At 41.9% G+C, this 18064-nt stretch overlaps 1 protein-coding gene across 2 annotated transcripts in view; it reads right to left on the bottom strand.

The window, feature by feature from the left end:
• slc8a2b (solute carrier family 8 member 2b) overlaps window positions 1-18064 on the bottom strand; it is a 38756-nt gene that overhangs the window by 1559 nt on the left and 19133 nt on the right. Inside the window, exons 2-12 of one of the 2 annotated variants that reach the window (XM_017490329.3) lie at window positions 11584-12006; window positions 11073-11210; window positions 9880-10107; window positions 7477-7818; window positions 6657-7109; window positions 6187-6563; window positions 3534-3637; window positions 3223-3240; window positions 1743-1867; window positions 772-871; window positions 373-645 (exon numbers count right to left, since the gene is read on the bottom strand). In XM_017490329.3, coding sequence (XP_017345818.1) covers window positions 373-645; window positions 772-871; window positions 1743-1867; window positions 3223-3240; window positions 3534-3637; window positions 6187-6563; window positions 6657-7109; window positions 7477-7818; window positions 9880-10107; window positions 11073-11210; window positions 11584-11937 — 2512 coding nt within the window. In that variant the 5' untranslated portion in view covers window positions 11938-12006. The remainder of the gene's footprint in view (window positions 1-372; window positions 646-771; window positions 872-1742; window positions 1868-3222; window positions 3241-3533; window positions 3638-6186; window positions 6564-6656; window positions 7110-7476; window positions 7819-9879; window positions 10108-11072; window positions 11211-11583; window positions 12007-18064) is intronic. The other variant, XM_017490330.3, reaches the window with a different exon arrangement.

The raw sequence follows: 18064 nt of genomic DNA, 5'->3' as shown, positions 1-18064 counted from the left end.
TTTGGTAGGTACTAACCACTGCATATCGGGAACACCCCACAAGACCTGCCATTTTGGAGACCCAGTCGTCCCACCATCACAATCTGTCCCTTGTCAAAGTCGCCAAGATTGTTACGCTCGCCCATTTTTCCTGCTTCCAACACATCAACTTCAAAAACTGACTGCTCACTTGCTGCCTAATAAATATATCCCACCCACTGACAAATGCCAGTGTAACGAGACAATCGATTTTAATCACTTCACCTGTCCATGTTTTTAATGTTATGGCTGACCGGTGTATAACACTGCTAGTCTTAATGCCATTAACCGTTGAAGTGCATCAGTTTCTATCTTTAAATAATATTTTCAGTCTTTGATGCAAACGTGACTCACCTGGAATGGACGTCCCCAGAGCTACAAACACCACAGCCGTGACAGCGTCCTTGAGTCCCACGGTACAGCCGAAGTGGGAGGCCAGGTCCCCGATGACGGCCGTCAGAAGGCCAATGACGGTGATGGATACCATGAAGCAAGCCCAGCCGTTCCAGTACTCGGTCGGCGGGACGCACGCGAACACGACCTTCCAGAACACCGTCAGAATGTGCATGACATAGTCAGAGCAGGAGGGCGGATGCTCGCGTCCCTCGACTTCATCTTCTCCATCTCCTGAACAAACCAACAGGGACATGAGCAGATAATGAATGATTCGATTTGCTTCATTTTGCTTTAAAGATTTGACAAACAGACTGGAAGAGAAGAGTGTGTGTGTACGTGTGTGTGTGTGTTATTGACCTGCACTGACTGTCACCGCATCCACAAACTGCTCCCTCCAGGAATGCGTGCCAATAACCAAGGCCAGGTTAGTCTTCTTTATCAGCTTATCGACTGTGCTCTAGCGGTGACAGGAATGAGAAAGCAGTGATACACAATGTCACGCCCTCAACAATTACTGCGTAATATTATATCCGCTACGCTGCAGTTTCTGACTTCTTTTACTGCCAAACCTTTACAGCACTACTGAAATGAAGAAACTCTCTATATTGGCATACTTTTCATTTTCAGCCCCTTGGTGCTAAATATACGGGCCTATTTGAATTCTAACCAAGGCATATTGCGCAGCATGATTCCCGATCTTACACACTGCCTGCGGGTACAGTCAGGTCCAGAATTATTGGCACCCTGGGTAGGCCAGATGGGTGGATATTTATCTTAATCTCACACTGAAAATAATGAGAGAAATTTAACCTTTAATTACATTTTTTTCTAAATGTGTTATACATGAACCAAATGTAGTACGTTTTATAACGTTATATATTTGTTTAAATCTTAAGCCTGAATTCCATAATTCTCCATGTTAGATAATATGACGAAGACCCTCTAATGATAGAACTTGTTCTAATTACATCATCAATCAGCCTGCGTGATTAGCCTCTGACTTGATTGCAGGTGATTGATGCGTTTGCCATTTGGCTTCATTATTGTGTGACATTTTCCTTCTTTTGTAGAGGAAACAAATCAAGTGCGCGCAAAAATATGTGCACACTGCAGTAGGGGTTGGGAAAAGAAAAAAAAGTGTTGCACATGAACTTGAGTACACACGTGACTTCGTGTGAACTATATGGCTTTTTTTTTTTTACTATATGGGTGGGGGGGGGGGATTAACGTGTGAAAATGAATGAAAGAATCAGTCTGAAAAAAAAAAGGTCAGGTGAGAATAAACGAGTTAGACGCTGCGGTTTTAGAAAAGCGATCTGCAATGTTACCTTGAACTCATAGGACTCCTCGATGACCACTTCCAGTCTGCTGTGCTCACCCAAAATCGGCTTCCCCATCTCAACTATTCTCTTTGCTTCCTCTTCCTCGGCACTCAGCTGCCGTTCCTGATCCCCTGGAGGGGCAGAGATGGAGAAGGAAAAGACAAGAAAAGCAGGTCAGACCCACAGAGAGAGAATGAGAGGGGGGGGTGGAAACAGAACGACAAGGTCACAAAACAGGGGAAGACAGACAAAAAACAAAGAGAAAATATGACCAGGAATGAAGAGACACAAATACAGAATGAAGACGAGAGAAAGGCAAAAAGAATTCTTTTTTTTTTTTTTTTAATGTTTGCTGATACAATACAAAACCAAAGGATTTAGTACAGAAATTGCGCACTATTCACAGAGCTGCACAGACTGGGGTGAGTTTACCGAAAAAAGAGGCGTGTCTCAGTTACACATGATAGCGGACCTGCACCACCGTTCACCACAATACGTCACTAAGACACTTAAAAAAAAAAATACGGAACGCCATTTGAGGCAGATTTTCTAAACATGTGTGTAACCTGAGTCTGAATACACAGAACTTTCCCCGGATAAACATTGACGAAACTTTTGGACTTTATTTATTTATTATTATTATTATCATCACAATTATTATTATTATTATTGTTATTATGCTTTGAAATGGAAGTCTATGGCAGCCCACAGAACACTTTGCAAGATGCAACGTCCACCACTTTGGATAACAAAAACGTTTTTTTTGCCTCTTCACCTCGCAACTGTCTCGAATCTTTGTGATCTGAAGCATTGCATTGTGAGACCATACTGTAATATATATATATATATATACACACACACACACTACATGGTTCTTCTGTAACACCTGAACAAATTTGGCTGTGAAATGATCAGGAAGTGAGGACATATCTCGACAACACAACAAATCTCTGATGGTCCCGATAGCTTCTGGCCTCCCTCTGTCACAGAAAGTGCTTGGACCCTTAATCACTGCTCGGATGCTCATTCGACCTCCCACGTTACGCTTCTTTTCTCACGAACCATTCTCTGGCATTGTTCAGCAAAACTAAGACTCAAAGTCCCAGAATGCAATGCAGCTCAGCTAGTTATGACGCGATGGTGAACGCGATGGCAGTGATGGTGGTAATAACATGAACGCTGAAGCGTTGGAAGTGTAGATGAGGAGCGGAGAGAGCAAGACAGACTAAAGTACTGTACTAAAGCACTGCTGCATCGCTCTCTAGATAACACAGTGGCTTAATTCCACCAGCAACGCTGTCAGCAGGAAGTCCAGTGGCATTCTGGGTAATGTAGGAAGCCATTAACCAAAGTGCAAATAGATCACCATTGAAGATCTCGTGTTAATTAGAAGGATTCTTATGCAAGTCGTTCAGGGTGTATTTTCCCTTTAACCTTGGAACCAGGCAAAGCATTAACGCATGTAGGTTTGAGTCTGAAGCCTTACCTTGATTGATCAGCAGAGCTGTAGGAGCGTGAGAGATAAGAAAAAGAGATAAGAAGGATAGGACAGGCAAAATAAAGAAAGTTAGATTTGTTAGTGCATTATGAGTAGCGTTATTAGGATATTGTTGTTATTAGTGTTAAGCGCATTGTCGTGATATATGCTGAAAGAGAGGTAGATGTTTGGGGCGACCAAAGAGATGTCTAATCCTACTGACTGTGCTTTCAATCTGATTGTGGAGTTAAAGCAGTAGCTCTCTCTCTCTCTCTCTCTCTCTCTCTCTCTCTCTCTCTCAAACACACTCACAACCTTACCGGAGATTCCTCTCTTCATCCACTGCGGTTCCTCAAGGACAATGTAGAAGTTCTCGTGCTTCTCGTATTCTTCATCGTCAACGATCCTAATCTGAATGGTTTGCCTGAAAACACACACACACACACACATACACACAAGCAAGCACCAAAAGTGACTAGACGCTCTAAATTGAGGCTAAATGTTGAAAAGCAGAGAACAGGTAACTCCTTAATGAGACAACACTTTGTTTTGTATTCAGAAGTCGCATGAATATTGATGTAGGGAAAGTTATATTAAGTTAAGCCATATATCTATTCATACATTTATTGCATGGTGCACTTTTTTTTAATACACATGTTTTTAAAGTTTCAGTGCATGGCTTCGATCAAAACAGTGGTTTTTTTTTTTTTTTCATTATTTTATTAGTACCAGTTTGATATTTTTGCGACACCACAGACCATGAAATTGTTATCCATGCTCATTTTCTTCAAGCTCTTCCACTCGTATTGCTTGCCAGACGAGAAACCCTGCATACAACCGGTAAGCCCTAATGACAGGATATTAAGAACCCGATTTTAGCCGAGGTCACATTATTATTAATGCGTCTATTCTCGAATCTCATAATGAGCATGGGGCGCAGGACTAAAGCCCAGGATTTTATGCAAACTGTCTGTCAAAGTGCAAGCACGGACCACAAAAATGTAAAAAAAAGCAAAACCTTCGAACCTATTTAAGAGCAAAACATTGTTCTTAGTATATAACTTGATATCTCTCTTCAGTGAAAAACAATCAGCACGGTGTTGCTATTTTTATATCAGAAGCAAACGTAATCCACAGTAATCCACAGAAATGTATTGCATCTCACTGAGTGATGCTTCCAATTGCATTTCACCAGAGCGTGGGACTCGTGCCATACTGAAATGCAATCACTGTCCAATATCAGCTCTAAAGCTGTACTCGGGGGTTGTGGTTGTAATCGGAGCAGTGCCTAAGGACCGGACTGCCTCTAGGAGCGTCACCATGCATCTACGTAAAAGAATGACCGTTTTTTTTCTTTTGAAGTGTCTTACTGATGAACCTGTAATCATCAAGCCGATAAGAATTACTACCGGAAAAAAAAACAGAGGAAGAAGTGAGTCTGATTTTCCTTCTGGCCGTGACTCATGCAACGTATCAGTGGCTACACCGTTCACTTATCAACAAACCACCTTCCCTCCTGTCTAATCTCACAAGCAGCCGTCGCTGAATACAGTCCTGAAATCTTTCCTGAAAAGATTTCGCCCAGCTGCAGAATCCTAACCTTCAATTTCCTGAATGTTCCACGAAATACCGGATGAGTGCGCGCTGTATAAAATCCACAATATTGGGGAAAATATTGCCAGAGTAAATGATGGACCACAACATTAGAGCACAAGCATGATTCATGAAATCCCGAAAAATCTGTTCCATCTCTGTGTCTGTAAAGCTAAGGTAAGGGCACTGATGAGATGGAAAAAGATTACTTCTCCTGCAGGACTCCTCTCCCCATCCCCATCCCCATCCACATCTCCATCCCCCTCCCCATCCTTGAACCTGCCTGATTGACCCTGATGCGCCATTACCGCTTCTTCGCCTGGAGCATCTGCGTCTGTGGCTCACATATACCGTAACCCTGTGAACCAAGCGAGCGTCAAACATATCACCAGATAAAGGTTCTAATCTGATCCACCAAATGAATTTAGACTCTAAATTAAAAACATCTTGCGGACTGTAATTGAACTGGTTCTTTCGGTGAACTGAAAGATCTTTCAGGGTGGGGTGTGTGGGCAAGTCTCGGTTATTCCATTAGGGGGCAAAATAGAGCAATAAACTCTGCAACTGGCAAAATGTGCGAATGCACGGTACAAATCTGACATATAAATCCATATCAAGTCTGCTTCGGTTCCAGGATTTAACAGCGTAAAATTGTCACGGGGGGGTGAATACTTATGCAATTTGGAATGTTTGTTTTCTTAGCAGCGCGTTCGTTTGTTTCGTAGACGATCCACGGTACGTCCGTTGCGTTTGTGTGTTCGGAATGTACCTTTTAGATAAACAATGATAAACGAGCACGTTTAAGACGAGTTCTCGGTGTGTTTCTGGCCAACTGAACTGATTTTTTTTTTTTGGATATTGGTCTAAGTGTAATGTAATACTCCATATTCACAATATGATCAGACCAGCACTTTCAACTAATTCAGTACTGTTTGTCCTTTTTCTATACAGCTGTATACTGTAAGTCTTTATAATCCCTCTATCCGCTGTCACGCAGAAGAGTCTGGTTCCTCTCAAGGGACTTTTCCCTCGCCACTGTCGCCTCTGGCTTGCTCATTAAAGATCTAAATCTACATCCAGATGTCTGGATCACCCAGAAGGCTTAATCCTGAGTTGGAGTAGAATAAAATAACATGTTTTTGTCTTTGTCACCTACTCGTTTCTTAACTTAAACCTCCGCTATACATGGAACAGTCATCATGAGCTCATCATAACACCTCCCACAGATATATATATATATATATATATATATATATATATATATATATATACATACATATATATATATATATATATATATATATCAGGAGATCCAGCAGTACTTACTAATGACACAAGAAACACAAGATCTTCCAATCAGCACACACACACACAACTCACATGGTCTGGTCATTGGTGAACTCGAGCTCTCCGCATGCATCTTCGAAGTCGATGCCTCCTCCCTGGGCTGTTCCCGGCTCTGTGTGGTAGGGCAGGATCACAGTTCCACGGGCACCCGAGTTCCTCACCACCGTCACCTCCATGGTTCCCACACTCTCACTCACACGCATAATGTGCTCGCTAAACGTGAAGATGCCTGCGTGGTCGTCGTCGAGAATGGTCACAGTGGTGACCAGCGGTTCCACTAACCGGCCCTTGGGCCCCTGGCCGGCCTCGTCGGTTTCGAACATGCCGTCGGCGTCGCCGACTCGCAGGTTTAGCAGACGCACGAAGAAATGCTCGTCCTCCTCGAAGATATCATCGTCTATTATTCCCACCTGAAAGGACGGGCATCGGGAGCACGTGAGATCAGAACAAATTCATTCAGACTGGTCGAAACCTTTTCTTTTTTTTTTTTAAATTTCTCTCACCTTTATCTCTTTCCTGGTCTCTCCCGGCTTAAACACCAGCGTTCCTTCCTTGTACTCGTAATCCGAACCAGCGTTGGCCGTACCATCTTCCGTGCAGTAGTCCACATAAAAGGTGTTCTCACCGGTTCCCCCCTGGCACACCACAGCTAAGGTCAGCGTGCCGCAGTTCTCCATGCACTGACAGTGGCTGCTCTCGAACGCGATGCGGCTGCATGTGGCGTAGTCGTCGTGCTCGGACACATCGACGTCTTTAACGGCTGTCCGGCGTGCGTGATCGGCCGCGTGCTTCTTCAGCACGTTGCCTGCTCCGATCATCATGCGTGTGGCCTGGACGCGGTAGAAGGCGCGGCTTTTCTGCTGGTGCAGGAGGGCGTAATAGTTGGCGAGCTCCATTAGCTGATCCAGATCTTTTTTCGGATACTTCTGCTTCAGGTCCTTCAGGATACGGATTACCTAAAGAGAGAGAGAGAGAGAGAGAGAGAGAGAGAGAGAGAGAGAGAGAGAGAGCGCAAGACAAGGAAAGATCAGTTTTGGCCCTTATTCATCCAAGTTGCGTGGAAACAACCGTAGATTTGAACACACCGGAGGACATATGAACAAATTTGCATGCTAAATGAAGTTTAGTGTCAAATTCAGATTTATTAATATTTTTAATGTATGATTGTAGAGGACACTTTAGGTTCATGTTCTCCTTCTCGGTCCATCTTCTAACTTTCAACATTTAAGAGGTCACTCCAGGTTAAGTCCACAAATGTGGACTGGTTGAGTGTGTGTGTGTGAGTGTGTATATGTGTAAGCGAGTGGATGTGTATCCTCTCACCTCTTTGCGGCTCTCGTCCAGTTCTTTTGTACTTTCCATGTTAATGGTAGCGCTGTTGGACTTCAGCAGGGTTGCCATGGTGCCTGCGCTGTTGTTAGGCCCGTCTTGGCAGTGTTCCAGGGTAATGAATCCTGCTGACGCACTTGGTGGAAACTTCCCACGCATGATCACATCCCCTCCTTTAGGGGACATTTCCCCTTCAGTCTCCACGACAACCCCTGTCCTCTTGTCGGCACGATAACGCTTAGACATGTACTTGTAGAAGAGGAGACGGCGATCAGCGATCCAGGCCAAAATCACACAAACTGGGAACATGGACAGAGTGACCAGGGCCTCCCAAACCTAGCACATTAAAACACACACACAAATTTATTTATTTATTTTCAAATGTGAAAAAAAAAAGCTGAACAATTATTTGTTCTTCTTTGTCTTTGTATATGAATATAATACTGAATACATGTTCACTCATAAACATTATATATTATTATTCTGGTTCTATACATTTTGATTAAAGCATTCTAGCTATTCTGATACTATACATTCTCATTCTATATATTCTGATTATATTATATACTTTCTGATTCTATACATCTATACATATTACCCATTCGGATTCTATACACTATACAGTGCATCCGGAAAGTATTCACAGCGCTTCACTTTTCCCACATTTTGTTATTTACGGCCTTATTCCAAAATGGATTAAATTCATTATTTTCCTCAAAATTCTACAAACAATACCCCATAATGACAACGCGAAAGACGTTTGTTTGAAATCTTTGCAAATTTATTACAAATAAAAAACAACAAAAGGACATGTACATAAGTATTCACAGCCTTTGCCATGACACTCAAAATTGAGCTCAGGTGCATCCTGTTTCCACTGATCATCCTTGAGATGTTTCTACAACTTGACTGGACTCCACCTGTGGTAAAGTCAGTTGATTGGACACGATTTGGAAAGGCACACACCTGTCTATATAAGGTCCCACAGTTAACAATGCATGTCAGAGCACAAACCAAGCTATGAAGTCCAAGGAATTGTCTGTAGTCCTCCGAGACAGGATTGTATCGAGGCACAGATCTGGGGAAGGGTACAGAAACATTTCTGCAGCATTGAAGGTCCCAATGAGCACAGTGACCTCCATCATCCGTAAATGGAAGAAGTTTGGAACCAGCAGGACTCTTCCTAGAGCTGACCGCCCGGCCAAACTGAGCGATCGGGGAGAAGGGCCTTAGTCAGGGAGGTGATCAGAAACCCAATGGTCACTCTGACAGAGCTCCAGCGTGTCTCTGTGGAGAGAGGAGAAACTTACAGAAGAACAACCATCTCTGCAGAACTCCATCAATCAGGTCTGTATGGTAGAGTGGCCAGATGGAAGCCACTCCACAGTAAAAGGCACATGACAGCCCGCTTGGAGTTTGCCAAAAGGCACCTGAAGGACTCTCAGACCAAAGATTGAACAAAGATTGAACTGTTTGGACTGAATGGCAAGCGTCATGTCTGGAGGAAACCAGGCACCAGTCATCACCTGGCCAATACCATCCCTACAGTGACGCATGGTGGTGGCAGCATCATGCTGTGGGGATGTTTTTCAGCAGCAGGAACTGGGAGACTAGTCAGGATCGAGGGAGAGATGAATGCACCAATGTACAGAGACATCCTTGATGAAAACCTGCTCCAGCACGCTCTGGATCTCAGACTGGGGTGAAGGTTCATCTTCCAACAGGACAACGACCCTAAACACACAGCCAAGATAACAAAGGAGTGGCTACAGGACAACTCTGTGAATGTCCTTGAGTGACCCAGCCAGAAACAAGACTTGAACCCAATTGAACATCTCTGGAGAGATCTGAAAATGGCTGTGCACCGACACTCCCCATCCAACCTGATGGAGCTTGAGAGGCCCTACAAAGAAGAATGGGAGAAACTGCCCAAAAACAGGTCTGCCAAGGTTGTAGCATCATACTCAAAAAGACTTGAGGCTGTAACTGAGCTTCAACAAAGTATTGAGCAAAGGCTGTGGATACTTATGTACATGTGCTTTTTTGTTTTTTATTTTTAATAAATTTGCAAAGATTTCAAACAAACGTCTTTCACGTTGTCATTATGGGGTATTGTTTGTAGAATTTTGCACTGTATCCTTATATTATACACCTACGCATATCTCATTCTGTATATTCTCTTTCTATACATCCTCATTCTATGCAACTATGCACATCGGACTCTATACCTTCTGATTCTACACCTCCTATATGTTACGATCCTTCACATCTTCATTCTACGCCTTTTTTCCGAGTCTAGGCGTTCTCATTCTGTTCTGCAAAGTGGGAAAGCCACGCCTTTTTTTTCCCCCTACACAACGTTCACTACTTTGCATGCACTCTATCACTTCTCCATACCTCGACAATTCCTGGTGAGATGATGGCGAGTATAAGGTAAAGCCATATATACGCAAAGATGCTCCAGAAGGCGGTGATGAAGAAGACCCTCAGATGTTTGATCTTCCTCACCTCTCCGTTAGGGATCACCCACACACAGAGACCAATGATCACAAACATGTTGAAGGCGGCACTGCCGACGATCGTGCTGGGACCCAGGTCACCTGCTTCAAAACCATGACCGCAAACCTAGGACGCATAGGACAAACACATACACATATGCACACACATACGGTATTTTATGTGTTATTAAAAGAGTGCTGCAAAAACTAATCATCTGTTAAGCATGTTGAATTTTCCTAGATAACTCTGTACTGGATCTCTAAGAAGAGACGCAAATGATGTGCCATATTCAGGGCTGAAATACACACACGTAGTGAGGATTTAATACTGACATTGGGCATATTAATATTCAGACCTCAGTCCAGTGCCATTGTTTGCCAGTTTTCTGTAATCACATATAATATATTACTCTGAAATTTATATCTTGGGCTCAAAAAACCTTGGAAATGTCATTCGAGGCCAATATTAAATACACAAATATGACACCACTCATTAATTACTAGTTAGCTGAGCGACAGTATAAGCATAGCAGATGAGTGCTTGGTAAGCTTGTCCTTCAAACCACTGGCAAATTTTCTTTAATGGAGACCGTATCGAATTAACCAAAACATTACTATCATTTCCTTATTCAGTCCAAATTTCCTATCGCTGATTATTTATTGATTTTTTTCAGGTTTAAAGCCGACGCTCGTTTTTAAACGCAGTGGTCTAGTCACTTTTTTAAAACCCCAAGAAAAATCTGCCGCCTTTGGAAGTGTGCACTACACACAGGTGGTTTGCATAATATTAAGGCGGAGCCCAGAAATTCACCTGAAGTAGGTCTCTGAATACGTGTCAATTTCCCCAAGCAATCATTGACCTAGCTTGTGGACTTAAGTCGCTGACTGATTATGAGTAAATTAATTAAAATATGCGTAATAATGCTGCGAAAGATTACTTGAGAGTGGTGTAAAAGTATGCTTCTTTATTTTGCAGACTAAAACGTGTTTGGCTGTTTGGTGCTAATAAACTGTCCGTTGCTTTTTTGAGTAATGTTTCGTGAAAACACGTGATAACAGACAAATAAAGACGGACGACGAACGATAACTCACTTCGATGACGGACAGTAAGATCTCAGGAGCCGAGGAGCCTAGCGCCATTAGTGTTAAATTGGACACGGTCTCGTTCCAGATGCGTACTGTAGCTACCGTCGTCTCGCCGCTGGGCATAGTGATCGTAACTTCTTTCTCCTGAAGGATAGAGCTGGTGTTACTACAGTTTTAGTAAAATGGTAAGAAGACAGAAGGATGCAGTTGGAAAATGAAGGCCAAAAGACGATGGACCCAGAGCCAATACACCCTGGATGGACACCAATCTATTGGAGGGCACCACGCACACACATTCCCAAACTTGAAACTTGAAAGTGTAATACTATACAAGTCCTGATAGAACTGTAATACTCTTGCTGGCACAGCAGCGTTAGGATCTGGGGTTTGATCCCAAGCTCCTTTTACTCCGGTAATGATTTATAATCCCACTATCAGATATCCCCAACACACGTTTCATGGTTTTCAGAACGTAAGGAATTGGATATACTGTCTAGCAATCAATTAACTGTCTTACCTGTGACGTAATAACCTCAATGGACGCCATAAAGCGATCTGCGATGATTGACACACCCAGGAACATGTACATCAGAGAGACGAAATAGACAACAGCACGGCCGATCTTGCCTCCGAGTCCGGAGTCGTTAGGCTTCCACACAGGCAGGATGATCCCTGGAAAACACTCCACCACCTCGCCACAGTGCTTCGAACTGCCATTAGTGGACAACGGATTATCATATGACTCCATCACCGTGACATTAACGTTCCACTCTTCGTCTCTTTGGGACTCTGAGGCGCAAGATGGAAGGAGGGACAGGAGGATGCACGAGGATAGAAGGAAAACAACAGAGCTGAGAGAAGACGGTGCCATAGCTTCTATGCTTAGGCAGTGACGACGTGGTGTGAAACGGAGACAAAGAAAGGAGAGAAAGCAGCCCACCTGAGGAAAAGACAGAGTAACACATAGAGAAGATAACAGTCAGAATTAGTAACACCAAATCACAGCTTTATATTAACGTGCTCGTTCTAATACGTTATCATTTCTATAGTAACAGTTCGTGCAACAAGGGACTTGACTGGCATACGATGTACGTAACCTCGTTATTCAAGAAAGAATTTATTTGATAGGCTCACCACACATATGACACTATAGTATGAAAAGCTGTATGACATAACAACTAAAAATAAAAGGTCTAAAACAAGTGGAGTGAAGACAACTGAATCTATAAGAGTCAAACTGATCTTGAAGATGTGTCTTGACAAGGGAAGGTGATTCCCTTTCTGGGTCTTTCCCTTTCATTTGGAGTATGTAGTACATAGCAAGGTCACGTTGTTCACTCTTAGAAAAAGGGGTACTTCGAAGGTTCTTCAAGGGTCCATTGAATAATAATGGGTTCGAATTTCTGACAACTTGCAGGGTTGTTCATAGAAGCCTTAGCAGCAAGCAGCGATCTGCGGGGTCCAAGCACCCTTTAGAAGCAGTGCCCCGGTGGTCAGTTCTTGTCAAGTTGCAAAGGACAATAAAGAGTAATAATAACCATCCTGTAGATGAGCAGGTTCTATAACACTACCTCAAAGCTAACACTTGTAAAAGAAGGCGTGGCCAAAAGTTGATAGACCTAGACATGGTGGGTGATGGGTCCTCCCAAAGACATCCGCTGTAGGCTGATTTTTATTATTTGTTTGTCACATCTATGACAGATATTAGAATATCTACTAATATCTCTAAATATATATATATATATAAGACATACTAGACCACAGCTTATCTTAAAGTTCTTCCTGCACTGTCGTTTTCTTATTCCATCTATCCATCACCAACCTAACCCTCATGTGTAATTAAGACGGTTGGGTTTCGTAGACACATTATGAGATTGCCCTCCAGTTAGGAGCTCACTCTTATTAGAGCACAGCCAGAAGCCATTTTACCCCAGTAATCATGGCATCAATCACCTGTCTTGCTGTTAGGCACATTTTAAATTCATTCATTCCACCAAGACGGAGAGTTCCAAGCACAGCCGTATCTGGCCGAAAGACATCTGCATCCACTTGATGGCTTGATATTGGTGTTTTCTGGGGTCCGATTATATTTGGGAGGAAATAACCATAAACTTTATAAGAAATAAAGACTTAAATGAGCTGGTGTTCGCTTCCTGAGAGCATGAACAACACAAGCAGAGCAGTGTCTAAAAGCATACTCTCTTTACACCGAATGTTTCACGGATTTAAGTCCAAATGAGAAAATACCCTCATTTAATAATAAGATCCCAAACAATAACTCATTTGCATGCACAGTCTCATCAATTGTTCTTCCTAACAACCACGGACAGTCGATAAATTTTTGCAAATGTCCTACAGCACATTATTTGAAATAAATACCGCTGCCAAACAACCATCTATCCCTTTCCTCTTGCCTCATACGCATGTACCACATGTCTGTACATAGTATAGCGCTATCGCTTGGCAGCTTGTGACTATGGCTGAAGTCACAGGTATCCTGTAAGGCAGGTATACCAAGGTAGGGGGTAGGCTCCTCTCATCCTCTTCTACTTCAGTGAGTGGATTTTTAAAACATTATGGGCGCACTTTATTCATAGAATGATACAGCGCACCATAGCGTCCACTAACTTTGAACCCATTTTTGCTTGTCTAGTCACCTAGACACATAAGCTTGCTGCTAGTGTCGTTAAATGGTTTTCTCTTTCCATATTACGCACAACAGGTGTGCCTCGGCCTCGACCATCGTAAGGACACAGTGCACATTTCGGACATCCATCCCCCTGTGATGATTGGCATGCTCTGCTGGTGATTCTGACCGAAGAACAGCAGTTTTTGACCAATTCTAGATTTGAGAGGATTGGAACCCTAGGCTCTGTTCGAATGCTATCAGCATCAGAGGCATGGAGGAAGTGTGAATCTGTATAATATCAAATATGGATGCAACTTTACCACAGCAACAATAAAATAAAAAACCAGCATTTTGAGAACATTTTGTTTTTTTCAAGACGCAACATGGCACAATGTGGATAAACGTACTCATTAATCAGATTTAATAAATGGCATGGTTTAATAATTAACAATAATACTACTAATAATAATAATAATAATAATTTGCCTTCCCGGACGTGGTTTAGTCAAACGCAATGCTGGTGTAAAACGAATCAATTATCCTGAGCAGAGCTGTGAATTTTGCACCTAAGAGGTAAAACACCCCGAATTGCATATTTATTAGAGAAAACAAGCTGTTTTGCGCATGCGAAAGACCCATCCCTTTTCAGAGTCCATGCTTCCCTAACTGTGTACTGTACTTGTGTGCATGTAATTTCCCACCCTCGGTGTAGGAGAGGCTGCAGTTGCACCAGCTGGTGGAATTTCACACGGGACTTACCGTACACTGGACTTGGTTAATGCATGTCATATTTAATGCATGACAAATGAAACCAGGGCTGCACAATTCTTCATGTAATAATTCAAATTGCAATCACAACTGCCAGAAATTTCTTACGTGGGAGAAAAGTACTGAAATTTCAGCATTCTATTTCCTCCAGAGAAAAACCTGTTGATTACGTTCTCCATTTAAACGTCTTAGGATATTTTAAAGCGCTTATTGCTTTAGCTCTGATGTATTTTGCTGATCTTCTGAAACATTATATCCCATCCTCGGCACTTTGCAAAAACTAAGCGCAAGCCTTCTGTTGATCAAGGGTCACTTGTAGATCAGCCAACGAAGGATTCTTAAGTTCTGGGCCTTTCGTTATGTTAAACGTTTCCTAAATTCTCATAGATTTACAGTCCATTCATAAGTTATTACAGATTTGTTCATTAATGTCTATGTTGACATGAACTATGACTAAAGCCTGTTTAAGCAGGTCTTTTGATATGGATTTATAGAAGCTGCATCCCTATTATCTTCTGTAACGCTAGCCTTTAGTGTTTAAGCGTGATCAAAGAAAAGATATTTACCATCAGCTGAGCTGCGATTGATTTTAGGCATTAATAGCAAACCTGCCTCAGGTGATCGAAGTGTTCCAGATGTTTTATACTGTTTCAGGAGATCGGTATGAGATCCATTAGCTATAACATTTAGAGTTTTATATGTCATTAGCACAACTTTGTAGTTAAGATGAAACGCAATAGGCAGCCAAGGTAAATGTAATGCAACTGGAGTAATGGGATTATTGAAGAAAAGAGAATGTAGTTATGGTTTATTAATAAGCACAAAGGCGAATACGAACATTAATGAGAAAATGGCAAGGGGGTTGAGAGGATCGGTTTAAATGGCGACTGTCGGCGGAGTTGCAAAAACACGCTGCCTTATTAGGAGACAAGGAATTTCCAATATACACAGACTACTAGAACACTACTGTGTTTCATTCACAGACAGCAAGAGGGAGGGAGGGTGTGACATGGTACAAAAGCCAGACGCACACAGAATAGCTACATGGATAATGTGCAGTGCTGTACAGTCTTCTATACAAGTGTTTTTGTCATACTGTCAGGACTAAATTGGATACATTTATCTTTCTTCTTAACACCAACAATGGTCGTGATTGGTTACATTTTTTCATGTACAATTCAACACTCACATTTATACTCATTTTATAAACTCTCTCACACACACATCTTTGTGTGTCTAAACCGTTTTCATCAGCCAACCGACTGCCTGCTCTTCTTCTTCACGTAGTGCGTAAAAGGTCAAGACACACACATCAACTCTCATTACAGTCCACATAAAATAAAGAGAGAGAGAGACAGAGAGAGCTAGAGAAAGACAGAGGGAGAGAGAGAGAGAGAGCAAGAGGTAGAGCGAGACGACTTTAAAATGCTGCTATAATTCTGGAGACAGCCAGCCCAGTAGGGACTCATAACACATTTAGGTTGTTGTGCGATTTGCTTTTTAATCGGAAAACATTCCATTAAACGCATTAGTCATTTAAGAGCACAGTTTACATTGTAAAAAATAAAATGTAAAAAAAAGACATAAATTGTACGATTTTCGGCCCGATTCTTTTCTGTCGCGGACAAAAAGCGCACATCACGAGCAAATTCTTTGGTCGCGAGTTGAGAGTGCGGGTTTTAGAACTCGCGACAAAGAAAGAGAACGCAAGCAATAAGTTATCTATTTAAAACAGCCACAATATATCATGGAGAAGTTCATTTTCGAAACCAGGCTAGTCAAGATTATACACCTTAGGTGCAACTCCAAAAATTTGAATATCGTGGAAAAATTCATTTTTATTTAAATTATTTAAATCAAAAAGTAGAACTTTCAAGTATTCTAGATTCATTACACACAAAGTGAAATATTTCAAGCCTTTTTTTTGTTTGTTTGTTTTAATTTAGATGATTAAGGCTTACAGCTCACGGAAATCAAAAATCCAGTATATTAAAAAAAAATATTAGAATAAAGGATTTATAATACAGAGATGTCACAGTGTCGCAATCCTAGTGTCAAGCCACTCCTGAATCAGAGACAACGTCTGAAGCGTCTTACCTGGGCTAAGGAGAAAAAGAACTGGACCGTGGCTCAGTGGTCCAAAGTCACCTTTTCAGGTGAAAAAGTAAATGTTGCATTTCATTTGGAAATCAAGGTTCCAGAGTCTGGAGGAAGAGTGGAGAGGCACAGAATCCAAGTAGCTTGAAGTCCAGTGTGAAGTTTCCACAGTCAGTGGTGATTTGGGTTGCCATGTCATCTGCTGGTGTTGGTCCAATGTGTTTTCTCAAGCCGCGAGTCGATGGAGTCGTCTACCAGGAGATTTTAGAGAACTTCATGCTTCCATCTGCTGAAAGCTTTATGGAGATGCTGATTTCCAGTGCCAAAACTACTAGTAACTGGTTTACTGACCGTGGTGTTACTGTGCTTGATTGTCCAGCCGAGTCTCCTGACCCGAACCTCATAGAGAATCTATGAGAGACCCGACAATACAGACGAGCTGAAGGCCGCTATCAAAGCAACCTGGGCTTCCATAACAAACACTTCCGCAGTGCCACAGGCTGATTGTCTCCATGCCACGCTGCACTGATTCAGTAATTCCTGCAAAAGTATTAAAGCCCCGACCGAGTATCATACTTTTCACAAGGTCGACATTTCTGCATTATAAATTCTTTATTCTAATATTTTGAGATGCTGGATTTTTGATTTCCACGAGCAGTAAGCCGTAATCATCGAGATTAAAACAAAAAAAAAAGGCTGGAAATATTTCAGTTTTGCGATGCACCTGTATATCTAGCTAGGTTAGCATTACATAAGTTTGCCTAGCTTTATCTCAAATGAAAACGTATTGCGCTTGCTAAAATAACCGAAGATATGCTTTTTATAAAATAAAACAAAAATGTTTTTAAAAATTACAAGATTTCTACGCTGCTTCAGGTAAACGCTATAGATGCCTAGTTTTAAAGTAAACTTATTAACAGTGTTTGTTTTATAGCAGGATAGTCAGAGAAATATTACAGAAGTGATTTTTCTGACATTATGAATTGCCACTACTGTGTATATTTTTCCAGAAATATCAGCGATGCTACACTTTCAATCTGTAAAACACATTTAAAGTACTAAAGTATTGCAATAAATACCTGCCTTATGTTATTTACTGCAAAATCAAGCAGTAAAAAACAGCATACTAGGTACAATATAGCACAAGAACCACTATGACAGTATTCTAGACTTATCCCAGCTTCACTGCAGTACTTCAGCACTTTTTTTGCTTTCAGACCTTGTTAATTAGTTTTTTAGCAAAGGTATTTTCAGGAGCCGCAGGTGCTTCTTAGCTGTTTTGATTTAAGAACAGGTCAGACTTGTGACCAGTATTCTGTGGAGCACAATATGCTGTTAGTGTCAGAGCTGCCAACATCTCAACCATTGAATAAATCGTGCTTTGATTAATTGAATAGTGAACGCTAGGTGCTAGGCTCAGCTGGTTGTCACAGCAGCATGTCCCTGCGATATCTCATTAACACCTGTGTTAGCACGTTAGCTCCGGGGCTCTGAAAAGGGCAGG

Source organism: Ictalurus punctatus, chromosome 17, assembly GCF_001660625.3.
Source record: "Ictalurus punctatus breed USDA103 chromosome 17, Coco_2.0, whole genome shotgun sequence".
Classification (NCBI taxonomy): Eukaryota; Metazoa; Chordata; class Actinopteri; order Siluriformes; family Ictaluridae; genus Ictalurus; species Ictalurus punctatus.
The sequence above is the reverse complement of the archived record's forward strand: the minus strand, read 5'-3'. Positions and strand labels throughout refer to the sequence as shown.